We start from the raw sequence: 11,735 nt of genomic DNA on the forward strand, positions 1-11,735 counted from the left end.
TTGCAACTTTGATCCCAGACCAGCTCTCTCTCTGCTTCCAGCTTTCAGTCTAGCCTGACAAGCAGAACATCTTCTCAGAGCCCCACGCCCGCTCTAAACTCCCTCTGTCTTCCAGACCCCGTGCTTGGATCTGAATCCTGCGTGTGGCCTGAGGGCTGCCTGTCTCTGAGCCCCACAGCAACGCTCGGCTCTGCTCTGGCTCTCGGTTTTATTCCCGTCTGAGCCGCATATCTGATTTTACCTAAAAAGATTCTTGGACACAAAGTTGGCGAGGTTTCTTCTCAGTGGTGCTTCTCAGAGCTTCTGATGTGCGGCCTGCTGTGGTCTGACCATCTCCTTAGGGGGTCATCAGGTATCATCCCACAGAAGAGGCACATTTCTTCGGGGATGGAGAACCCTGCCCGGGGGACCCCTGTGGGCCCTGTCCTGCTCGCATCCGGGAGTCTGGCTGGAGCCTGACATGACTGCAGGTGCCTCAAGGCCCACAGGAGTTGCTCTTTGGAAACTGGACCTGTCGTGTGCTGGCCAGGGCAGGACACAAGGGCCAGCACGTGTTCCTTGCTTGAGGAGGTCCTCACAGGTGGGGGACCTGTGAGGTGGGTTTGCAGGAGCCGTGATCAGGGCCTCAGGGGCCACGAATTCCACTGGAGGAGTGGGAAGGGGTCACAGGGGGCGCCCAGGGGTGTCTGGAGTGTTGGAGGTTGGAGCTGTGAGCTGGTGCGGGCAGTGAGAAGTCAGGGCTTGGGTGAGACGCTGACGCCAAAGGGGGCCTCGTGGTGCTCCCAGCCCGAGTTGTTTGAGCTCCTCTTGAGGGCTACTTCCCTCTATGAGCCTCTCAAGTTGCAGGAGGCCACAGGCCTAGACCTGCCCTGCATGAGTGTAGTGGCAGAAAGTTCCAGGCAGAGGCCGGGGCCGGGCTGGGCTGCTGCTTGCCTGTTGGCGCCGCTGGGCTGACAGGCAGTCAGGCCTGAGAGTGACACATCACGTGGCTCTTGTCTTATAGCATTTTTCCCCCATGCATATTGTGTTCCTGGCTTTAAGCTAGGTACCAGGAGTCAAGGCTAACAATTAGGAAGCCAGGCAAGAGGTCCTGAGCGAGCCCATGAAAGGTCTGGGATCAGAGGTAGCTGGGGGATGAGGAGAAAGGCCTGGGTTCATGAACCATGCGGGTGAAGAGACGGGGCAGCTGATGGGGGCTCCAAGGCCTCTGGTGCGGGAGGGACCAGGGGAGGAGAGCATGTGTGGGGACCCCAGCAGAGGTCTGGGGCTCAGGAGAGACTGGCTCGGCCTGACATGCGGCGTTCGTGGACACTGGTTACAGCAAAGGGTGGAGGTGGATGACATGGCCTGGGAGAAAGTGCGAACTAATGGGGGACCGATCTAGAAGGGAAGTGGAAGGGCACCTAAGAGGGGAACTGGTGGACAGGTCAGCAAGGGGACTCTGCTGACATCCTCGGTAGCTGCAGGGGCTGGGGAAGGGGAGGGGAGGCGCGATAGCCGACCTCACTGGTCCAGGCGCCAGGAGTGAGCCAGATAGTACAAGACTCAGACATCGGTGGGAAGGGTGCCGAGGACTGTGGAGCTGGCTAAGCTGTCTGCAGAAAGACCAGGAGGTGTCCAGGGTGCAGGTGCCTAGTGAGGTACACGTGTTAGAGACTGTTCCCGGAAGCCCTCTGGGAGGCTGGCGGGGCTGTGCCCGGGCCGTGCCATGGTCAGGGCCTGGTGGGGAGGCCACCGGAGCGTGGAGAGCGGTGACAGACAGTGGCGGCTGTGCAGAGGTGGCGTGGAAACGTGGACCCAACCAGGGACGCCCTGGGGGTCCTGGCCCGGGACAATGTGGGCAGTTCCCTGTTCCCGAGGGGAAGGGGAGGAGGAGCAGACACCCAGCTGTGGCATCCCTGGACACTTCCTGCCAGGCCCTGGGGCCTCGGGGGGACAGCCGTGGGAGCATGACGAGCCCTCTCCCCCCTGAGGCCCCAGGGGATCGTGGCCCTTCAGTCCCTCTCTCACACGCCTCCTGGCACCAGCCCTAGCCTCTGGCAGGCACCCTGCTCCACACCCAGGATCTCCCCTTGGCAGGGTCTCCCTGGCGCTTCTGAGCCAGTGCACCCTCATCCTTGGCCTTCAGCTCACCTCCTGCCAGGGCTCCTGACCCCGCTCCAGGAGACGCCTGGGGTGGGCACACAGGACTCCATCCTGAGACGCAGGTCCCCGGGCCTGGGAGGGATGTGCGGGGGCCTGGGCGCGCGGACAGAAGCGCTGACCCCAGCTCCGCTCCCTTGCCCTCCCTAGCAATCTCTACGACTTGGGCTCCCTTCAGCCCTTTGGGGTCCTCCCCACCCTCCACTGCTGCCCTACTTTGCCCCGAAATCCAGGTGGTACCACCGAGGCCAGATGTGGGGGAGAAGAGGGTTTCTTCTAATGATCGGTGCCTGTTCCCTGAGCCCGTCGCCCAGGTGCTCTTGGAGCCCCTCTCTGCTGGGGTGGGGAGAACACGGTCTGGCCTCTTCAAGAGGCTCTGCTCTGGATCTGAGCAACTGGGTGAGGCAGCGGGGACAGAGGCTGAGGAGAGGGAGCCAGGCAGCGGAAACCAGGTCGAGTAGGACAGAGCTGGATCTCCTGGGAGACGCTGACCTTGCACCGGTGAGAGAGGAGAAGACAAGACCTGCTTTCAGGGGACGACTGGTGCTCAGGATGCCCTCCACAATGTGGGGCAGGCACCAGTCAGGATGGCACAAAAGTTGGGGAACCCAGGGGAGGGGTCCTTAGCCCAGTTCAGGCAAGGGCAGAGAAAGGGAGGCGGGCCGGCAGCTGGAGGGAAGCTCTTGGGCCAGCAGCAGCACAAGGTCACAAAGCACCCCAGAGCCAGGTGTCGGCTGAGCATCTGGCACACAGGGCTCTGCGTGAAGCCTGTGGATGAGGGCCACAGAGCGGAGAACAGGCCACAGGCTGGCCAGAGGCCCACCCAGACCCACCTCGTCTGGCCTGCACTTCCCCTCGCCCTGCAGCTCCAGTGTGCTCCTTCCCATTGCACCGGCCCACTGCCTCCGAGCCTCCTCCCGGGGTGTCTGGCCAGCGGGTCCCCACCTGGCTGCGCACTGTGGTTCTGCCCGGCGCGCCCGCTCAGGGCCGGCGCTAACTCTCTCTCTCATTGCTCTCTCCTGCCCATCTGCATGTGGCTGCTCTGTCTAGCTGCGCGGTGGTCCCGAGCGCCGGCTGTGTAAGTGAGCATGCCCATCCCATGCCTCTCTGTGCACTGCCCGCCTGGATCTCTGCTGTGCTTGGTCTCGTGGGGCTCCGGTGCCACGGCCGGTCCCCCGAGGCTTCCCTTGGCCACAGCAGGGGTATAGGGAGACAAACTGGGCGGGGGCGATGTGGGATACAGGAGGGGGTTTTCTCTGGAGGAGGCCTCCCATCGGGCCTCCCACCAGGCCATGCTGGGGGGTGGAGGGGCTGAAGGCCGGATCCATCAGGTGACGCTGGGGAGTGCAGACCATCTGCGCACGCGTGTGTCTGTGAGTGTGTGCTGTTTCTGCACATATGCTGCTTGTCGCTGTCGTGGGCAGGCCATGCCGCTCCTGCCGCTGCTGCTGCATGTATGTGACAGACGTGGCTGCCGCTGCGCAGCGAGGCCGCATGGCACGTGCCCCGCGGCCTCACGCCTGTCCTGCACGCGCTGCTCTCTGTGTGGATGTGAACGCCGCCTGGTGTCCGTCTCAGACCTCATGGACTGTTCCGTCTTGTGCTGCCACCAGCCTTGATCACGGCTCAGCCAGCCCTGCGGCCGGCCCTGGTCTCTCTGGGTCTCATGATAACAGAGGGGCAGTGCTGAGGGGTACTGCCAGCCCTACTCTCTAGGGTCTGGGTGGATGGGCGGTGTCCAGAGCCGGTGTCGCAGGCTGTCAGAAACGTCGGGTCAGCCCTTTGCCCCAGAGGCTGTCCTTGCTCAGGCAGCCTGCTCTCGGAGCCCCCATGGAGTAGAGGGGCCTGGGCTCTTATTCCATTCAGTCTAGGGCTCCCCTTCCCCCAGCAGGGCACTGACTCTGGGGGCCGGGCCAGAGGAACCACGGGATCCTATCCTCCGGTCTCCCTCCGGCCCCAAGGCTACCCCGCCCCCGGCCCCGCCCCCAGCGTCCTCCTGGCCTCTGGCCCCGCCCCCTCCGCCCGGCCCCACCTTGCCTGGTACCCCTCACCTGGCCTTGACCCCCTCTCCCTCCGCAGGCTCTTCAGCAGCCTCGGTGAGCTGAGCACCATCTCAGCGCAGCAGCGCAGCCCTGGGGGCCCGGGCAGCGGGGCCTCCTACCCGGTGCGGCCCGGCGGCCGCTACCCTGTGGCGCGGCGCGCCCCGAGCCCAGTGAAGCCCGCGTCGCTGGAGCGGGTGGAGGGGCTGGGGGCGGGGGCGGGGGGCGCGGGGCGGCCCTTCGGCCTCACGCCCCCCACCATCCTCAAGTCGTCCAGCCTCTCCATCCCGCATGAGCCGAAGGAGGTGCGCTTCGTGGTGCGCAGCGTGAGCGCGCGCAGCCGCTCGCCCTCGCCTTCGCCGCTGCCCTCGCCAGCGCCCGGCCCGGGCCCCGGGGCCCCCAGCCCGCGCCGGCCCTTCCAACAAAAGCCCCTGCAACTCTGGAGCAAGTTCGACGTGGGCGACTGGCTGGAGAGCATCCACTTGGGCGAACACCGCGACCGCTTCGAGGACCACGAGATCGAGGGCGCGCACCTGCCGGCGCTCACCAAGGACGACTTCGTGGAGCTGGGCGTCACGCGCGTGGGCCACCGCATGAACATCGAGCGCGCGCTCAGGCAGCTGGACGGCAGCTGACGCCCCCCGCTCCCTCCCCACGCCCCGGCCGCGCCCTGCGGGCAGGGCCCCCCTCCGCCCCCGGGCTGCGGGCTCGGCCCACTCCCCAGCCCCCACCCTACCGGCGCCCGGGCCAGGAATGTTGCATGAATCGTCCTGTTCGCTGTCGCTCGGAGACTTGCCCTGTACATTGCTTAGCGCCCTCCCAGGCCGTCGAGCCCCACCCAGCACACGGTCAGGAAGGGCGCGGGCCGTGGGGGGCTGGAGCGGGAGGGGGTCGGGGGCGGGGTGCTCCAGCCTGACCATCTCCCGCTGAGCTCCTGGTGGCTACTTTCCCAGAGGGGGTAACCTAGTCCAGCATGCGAGGTCAAGACACACCTTGGTGACTCGGGGGGAGGGGGGAAGACATTGGGGTTCTCGGTTGGGGGCCAAGGAGCCCCCTGTTTTGCATATTTTAATCCACTCTATATTTGGAACAAGAAAAGGAACAAATATCTCTGTCCTTAATAGCTTCCCTTCCCCTCCCCTCCAGCCCCCGGTTCCGCTGCGGCTGCCCAGTCTTCCATCTCTGGCCCCTCAACTGCCACTGCCACCCCACATGGGGCAGGGGACGCTCCAGCTGGTCTGGGGTTGGCCAGGGTCCTCGCACCCGCCCCGGGGCCCAGCTGGGCCCCCTCCCCTCGCTGAGCTATGGTGTTCCCCACCGACCCTTCAGGTGCTGCGTGGAGGAGGGGCGGCAGGCGGCGACTCCTGTGGGCCCTCGCACGGTCACGCGGCCTGGGAGAGCCGCCCAGGGCGGGTGTGGGCGCAGGGCCCTGGCACCTGCCCCCGGCCGTCTCCCTCACAGGGTCCCCCCCCAGCAGGGGTCTAGCTTCCTCTCCGCGCTGCTGGGCGACTACAGCAGAGAAGCCTCCCTGCCTCAGACCTGAAGTCGCCAGTTCCGCCCTGTGTGTGTGTGCGCACATGTGCGAGTGTGTGAAACTCGGGGTGCGACTGAGTGCATTGGAGCCCCTTGTGTGCCTGACTGGAGGGTGGTCCCAAGGGGCCACTCTGGACTAGTGTGGGGGCTTCGGAAGCTTGCACAGGGTGCGTGCATGGGTGTGTGCCTGTGAAAGCACCCCGTCTCCACTTCCAAAGAAAGTCAGAGGTCGTCTTGCACCCTGGGACCTGCTGTTTGCCCAGCCTGTCCCTCCAGAGCCTCGCGGAGCCTGAGTGGGCCTTCTTGGTGAAGCCTTGCTGCTTGGGAGAGGCCCCCAAGGGCCCTTGGAGGCAGTGCTCCGCCCTCTCTGGGCTTCTAGGGGGGATCATAGGGGCACCCCTAGAGTCAGGCCACTGCGAGCCTTGGGGAGAGGCAAAGACCCCAGTGGGCACCCCAGCCCCCCTTACTGTGACTCCTCACACTCAGCAATGACCTGTGGGGTGGGGGGCCCGGGACGTTTTTAAACCTAGGGTTTGGAGTCTGGACTAAGCTCCATCCACGTCACTCACGAGTTTCTGTTTATATTTCTAGCTTTTTTTAATAAAAATGAAAAAACCCAGAAAACAGAAGTTTTCACAGCCCAGGGGCTTGGCACGCCGGTCTGTGCCCACCCGCCCTGCCCCGGCCCACCGGCCCCATGCCCTGGGCAGATTCACACCCAGTAACCCTTTCACCAACAGACCAGGTCACACACACGGCAGCAGTCACTGTAACAGACTGCCACATACACACTCGTCTCACTCACCTGTGGGTTTTGGTTCCGTTCAGTTTGGGTTTTTAACTTTACAGGGTCAGTTCCGCTTCGCCCCTCCTTTTGTACGGAGCTCCACCTGGGGGGTTTCTCCCCCTGCTCCAGCTCCGAGGCCTCCTGACCCTGACGTTGTGATACACCCCACAGAGATCTATGTTTCTTATATTATTATTATTGATAATAATTATAATATTATTATGTAATAAATTTATAAGAAATGAAACCATTTCTCAGCTGCCTACTTGAGGAGATACTGGAAGCGCAGACTCTGCCCTCATTTGGGCAGGTCACACAAACCTCCCTGGCCCTCAGCAGTCGTCTGGCCGCTCACACCGATGACCCACGGATCCTGTCTCTGACCTGGTCTCTTTGCTGACCTCCATACCCGCGGGCCTGGCTTCTTTGTGCCTCGCTCTCTCCGAGTTGTGCTGGGCCTGAGCCCGTGCTTCCTGAACTGGAAGCTTCTCTTTCTGCTCACCAGCCCAGCGAATGACCCCTCCTGAGCTAGAAGTCCGGGTATCCTCCGTAGCCTCTGTCCACTTTTCCCGCCAGTGTCCAGGTGTCCCTAGATTCTGCTGCTCCTGTCTTTGAGCCCTCTCCTGTCTGCCTGTGCTCTCCTGCCCCAACAGCTCCTGCCCAAGTTCAGATCTCCCCTTGAGCCAGCTGCCACCAGCCATTGATGGGGCCAAGCCTGTGTGGTAGCTGGTGGGGAGGGTGGTAGCTCCCAGGAAGGGCAGGGGCACCTCAAAGAGTGAAGGGGGTGGTATAGTGGGGCGAGTGGACAGAAGAGACCCACAGGGAGCTGTGGGAGGTGGAGGCTGCGTGGCTGAGGTCTGACAGAGGGCCAGAAACCGTGGAGGCGGGCCATCAGACCGGCTGGGCACCTGGTGGGGTTCTAGGAGGGCAGTGCGTGCAGAGCCACGCCACACTGGGTCAAGGTGGAGTGTGAACATCACACATGGCAACTGTAGACCTCGACTCAGGATGGGGCCTGGGTGATGCCTCCAGGGAAGCGAGAAGATGCCGGGAAGGATAAGAACGTGGATGGAGTGACGCCTTGTGTGCAGAGGGGAGTGGGCTCAGGTGTCTTTACCCAGGGCTGGCAGGAAGGCAGAGCAGCTCTGAGAAGCAGGTGGATGTCTGGAAGGCCTGCTCGGGAAGGCAAAGGCCCTTGTGAGGCTGAGATGGTGACCACTGGCAGTGGGTCCTTGAGAGAGGCTTGCAATCTGTCTAGAAAACCCCACAATTTCTAATTTTCATATTTTCACATTTTTGGCTTCATTTTCAAGTTGGAAACTGTGATCGTCCACAGAAGTGGCCTAGAAGGAAGTGGGGACCTGGGAGGGTCTGAATGTGGAGGCACAGGGCGGGGTCTCTGAATTCCCTGAGCCCAAGCACTGTGGCAGCTGCGGATCAGCCTCCTCTGAGCCGCATGTGGGACCCTGCGTCTGGCTGGAACTGGGCTCGGACCTGGGGGCCAGTCCAGCAGGCATGGCAGTGGGATCATGGCGTGGAAATGGCATTACCATACTGACCCTGGGTCCTGGGGAGAAGACAGATATCCCACGGGTCAGAAGACACCTCAGTGCCTCAGAAAATGAGTCAGAAACTTCAAGACCGGGACTTGGCGAGAGAAGCCTTGATCAGAGGAGCAGGTGGTGGGATGGCAGAGGGTCGTGGTGCTGAGTGAGCTGCAGCCTCCCAGCACCTCTGGGCAGACACTTTCTCACTCAGGATGGTGGACTCCCTGCCTCCTCCTGCCCCCTCACGACCTCAGAATGTCCCAGCTTTATCCCCTCAGGGGCCCTAAGCGTCTCACCAGCACGCTGTCTGCAGCCTGGAGCAGAGAGCACTTTGTGGGTGGCCCTCACCGCTGACCACCCTACAGGTCCTGTGGGCAGCTCTGGGCACTGAGGCTGAACAGATGAGGAAGGTCCTGCTCTTCCTCAGGGAGAAAGAGGGAGTATCATATGCTGGAGAATAACCGGGTGGGTGGGAGTTAGCAGGCTGGGAGAAGTGAGGCAGGATCTGCGGGAGCTGGCTGGGGCTGGGCTGGGGGTGGGCACAGGACGGCCCAGGTTGGGGCGTGCAGAGGGAGCCAGGGCGGGAAGGAGGCTGGGGAAGCGAGGGGCTCGCGGGGCTGGGGAGGGTGGGCCTCGAGAACGGGGAGAAGGAGCCTCAGGAGGGGGGACCCCTTGTCCTGACCCCGCCCCGTGCTGGGAGCTCCACCTTGGCCTGAGTCAAGCCACCAGGAGCCATTGAGACCCCATCCTGTGTTCCCAGAAGCCTAACTGTCGTGTACCTTCCCGTCTCTCCCTTGCTCTTCAGAACAGTGTGAAGGAGGCAAACGGAGTCCCTCTTCCGTTAGATTTAATGACACAGCTGAAGCTGCAGGTCTGTATGTGAGACACTCAGCATATGACTGTGTCTGGGAGCAGGGACTAGAGCCTGTTTAAGAGTCAGAAGGGGCTGCTGCTCTGCAGAGTCACACAAGAGTTTTCTTCTAAAATCTAGACACTGGGTCTTCAAACTTTTTTATTGCATAACCCCTAAATGTTTTGAAAATCTGGGTACCCCTTTCCATTTTGAAACTTTTATTTTACATTTTCATCTTATATTTTAAAAAGCTTGCAAACAAGCTTGCAAACATTATGATTTTTGTACATATTATGTACATACAGAAAATTGTACATATTAACATTTAAAATAAATGGTTACATCATTCTGTTACAGGATTCACGTGAATCTAAATACCATTTCAATTTTATGCCCATCAAAATCCTGTAAAAACACCTGGATAATCTTTAATAGTCAAAACTGTAACATCACTTATCGAATTCCTGCTGCCATTTCTTGAACTATATTTTCAGTCTTTTTTGATTACTTTATTAGGCACAATCTGTTACTGAGTTAAAATAAGCAAGTTCTCAGGTAGGTGAAATAGAACCTTGCAGATCTTCAGATAGAGGAGGTGAGGCCACCTGCGATGAGAGAGAGACAGAAAGACACCTTGGAAACTTACGTATGGGGCAAGAGTCCTCCTGAAACTCAAGTAGCAGAAACAAGACCTGTGACACTCAGGCATGGGGAGTTAGAGACCCCTAACAGACACGGTACCTAAGAGCCCTGAAACCGATGGAGGGGAGACAAATGCCCCTCACGCTCAGGGTGAGGAGAAGGAGACCTCGACATGCAGCAGCAGGGATTAAAACCTTTGGCCACTCAAATAGCTGATACTCTTGAGATCCGATTGCATTTTTATCAGGAAAATAAAACCTCTTGCCTGACAGGAAGGGAACTAATGAATACTGAACTCAAGTAAGGAAATTAAATCATCCTGCTTCTCACCAGGGGGATAAGTCCTTGTCACTTCCTAGTAAATAAAGATGAAAGGTGTGTTCTGGCTTTGTAATAAGAGAGACAAGACCTTCTGACCTGCAGGGAGAGTAGATTTAGGGACAGTCATGTAGAGAAAATGGTAACTTCCTGACAACGAAGTGCATGAGAGGATGTCTCTGGACTCTGGAGAGGAAATGAGATGTCCTGACGATTAGACAGGAGAGACGGAGATGCCTGATGCCCAGGGATGAGGAGGCTCACAGAGGGAAGACGAGACGTGCGTGTGCTACAGCGGGAGAGAGGAGACCCCTTGGTCATTCAGAGAGAAGAGGCAGGGCCTCCAGATACAGAGCAGAAGAGATGAGGCGTGTCAGGTGGAGACAGGACCCCCCGACACTCAGGGCCTGTAAGACCTGCTTGTGCTCAGATGGGAGATACAAGATTTCATGGCCCTCAGATAGTGGAGATGAGACCTCAAGACACTCAGGAAGGGTAGGAAAGACTTCAGACAGGTGGTTGAGATGGAAGATTCGGACACTTACGTAGGAGAGGAGACCTCGTGGTGCTCAGGTAGAGAATATGAAAGCTCAGGATTCCGACAGGGAGACCAGGACCTCCTCCAGCAGGAGCCGGGAGACTGCCTGGCGGTCAAGTGGGGACACGGGAACCCCAGCATTTCTGTGTGTCGGTTGAAGCTGCAGAGCACTCACAGCGGTGAGACGCAACCTCCTGACACTCCGAGGCTGTGAGACCTTTTGGTTCTCAGGTAGAGAAGATGGGACAAAGTCACGCTCCTGTCTGAGGTCTTAGGTCCTGAGCTGGAAGAAAGGAGAGATCCTCACAGTCAGGGGGAGGAGATGATAGCTTCCATCAGCAAGTAAGATATGTGCGACCTACTGGATGTTCAGTTGAGGAGGATGTGATGTGAAAGTTACATGAGATGAGAAATTCAGTCAGTTCAGTCGTCCAGTCCTGTCTGACTCTTTGCGACCCCGTGGACTGCAGCACAGCAGGCCTCCTTGTCCATCACCAACTCCCAGAGCTTGCTCAAACTCATGTCCCTCAGGTTGGTGATGCCATCCACCCACCTCGCAACTAGAACATTCAGTTAGAGAAGATGCTCAGGTAGAAGAAGTGAGGTCATCTGACTATCTGAAACGCTTTGTACCTGGAAAGAGGACAGGAGGTGTCCTGACACTTGGGTAGGAGAGGTAGGTGGTGCCTCGTGACTGTCACGTAGGTGAGGAGTGACTCCTTGACGTTCAGATAGGCCAGCTGAGACCTTGTGCCCAGGTACAGGCGCTGAGACTGCTCCTCCAGCAGGTAGAGATGTGACCTCATCACGCTCTTGCAGGGAAGGTAGAACTTTAACATCCAGGTAGGTGAGTTGAGCATTTTTCTGTTCTGGGATATGAGATGCTGTCTCCTGACAAGCAGAAGAAGCATTATTTCATGACATTCAGGTAACTGTGCTGAGAATTCCTGACACTCAGGTACAGAAGACAATTTTCTGCTTCGCGTAGTTCCCAGAAAGGAGACCTGGAGAGATCCAGGTAGAAGATATGAGACTTTGTGGACAGAAAAGTGGGCTTCATAGTTCTAAGCTAGGGAAAGTCAAAATGGTCTTCAGAAAATGTCCTGAGGGCACAGCCTTGGCAGAGGGAAAGAGTTTGCTGCCTACGGGGTTAAGGCCTGTCGGTCTGTAGAGCCTGACTCCCTTGAGCTGCTGACGTGCTGGAGGTCTCACAGGGGGCTGACCCTGGTTACAGTTTGCATGAGGCTGTGCAAGACGTCGGGAAGTCGCTCCAGCATGAACCGCCAGGCCTGGTTTCTGGAGGGTGGGGGTGGGACGTCACCCTGCTGATTGGTCG

The 11,735-nt window shown here is 59.4% G+C and overlaps 1 protein-coding gene and 1 long non-coding RNA gene across 5 annotated transcripts in view; one reads left to right on the forward strand and one right to left on the reverse strand.

Annotated features, from left to right (window-relative positions):
* SHANK3 (SH3 and multiple ankyrin repeat domains 3) overlaps positions 1–6,748 on the forward strand; it is a 49,409-nt gene extending 42,661 nt beyond the window's left edge. For 2 of the 4 annotated variants that reach the window (XM_061418992.1, XM_061418993.1), the window contains one exon: positions 4,222–6,748. In XM_061418992.1, the coding sequence (XP_061274976.1) occupies positions 4,222–4,816 (595 nt within the window). In that variant the 3' untranslated portion in view covers positions 4,817–6,748. The other 2 variants (XM_061418994.1, XM_061418995.1) reach the window with 2 other exon arrangements.
* A 2,470-nt stretch (positions 6,749–9,218) lies between these two features.
* On the reverse strand, positions 9,219–11,717 carry LOC133248606 (uncharacterized). The gene is made up of 3 exons (XR_009736769.1): positions 11,033–11,717; positions 10,407–10,682; positions 9,219–9,506 (listed from the first exon to the last, which is right to left on the reverse strand). It is a non-coding gene; the product is annotated as an uncharacterized LOC133248606 (long non-coding RNA).
* Positions 11,718–11,735: the final 18 nt, after the last annotated feature.

The sequence above is a fragment of the Bos javanicus genome, chromosome 5 (genome assembly GCF_032452875.1).
Source record: "Bos javanicus breed banteng chromosome 5, ARS-OSU_banteng_1.0, whole genome shotgun sequence".
Classification (NCBI taxonomy): Eukaryota; Metazoa; Chordata; class Mammalia; order Artiodactyla; family Bovidae; genus Bos; species Bos javanicus.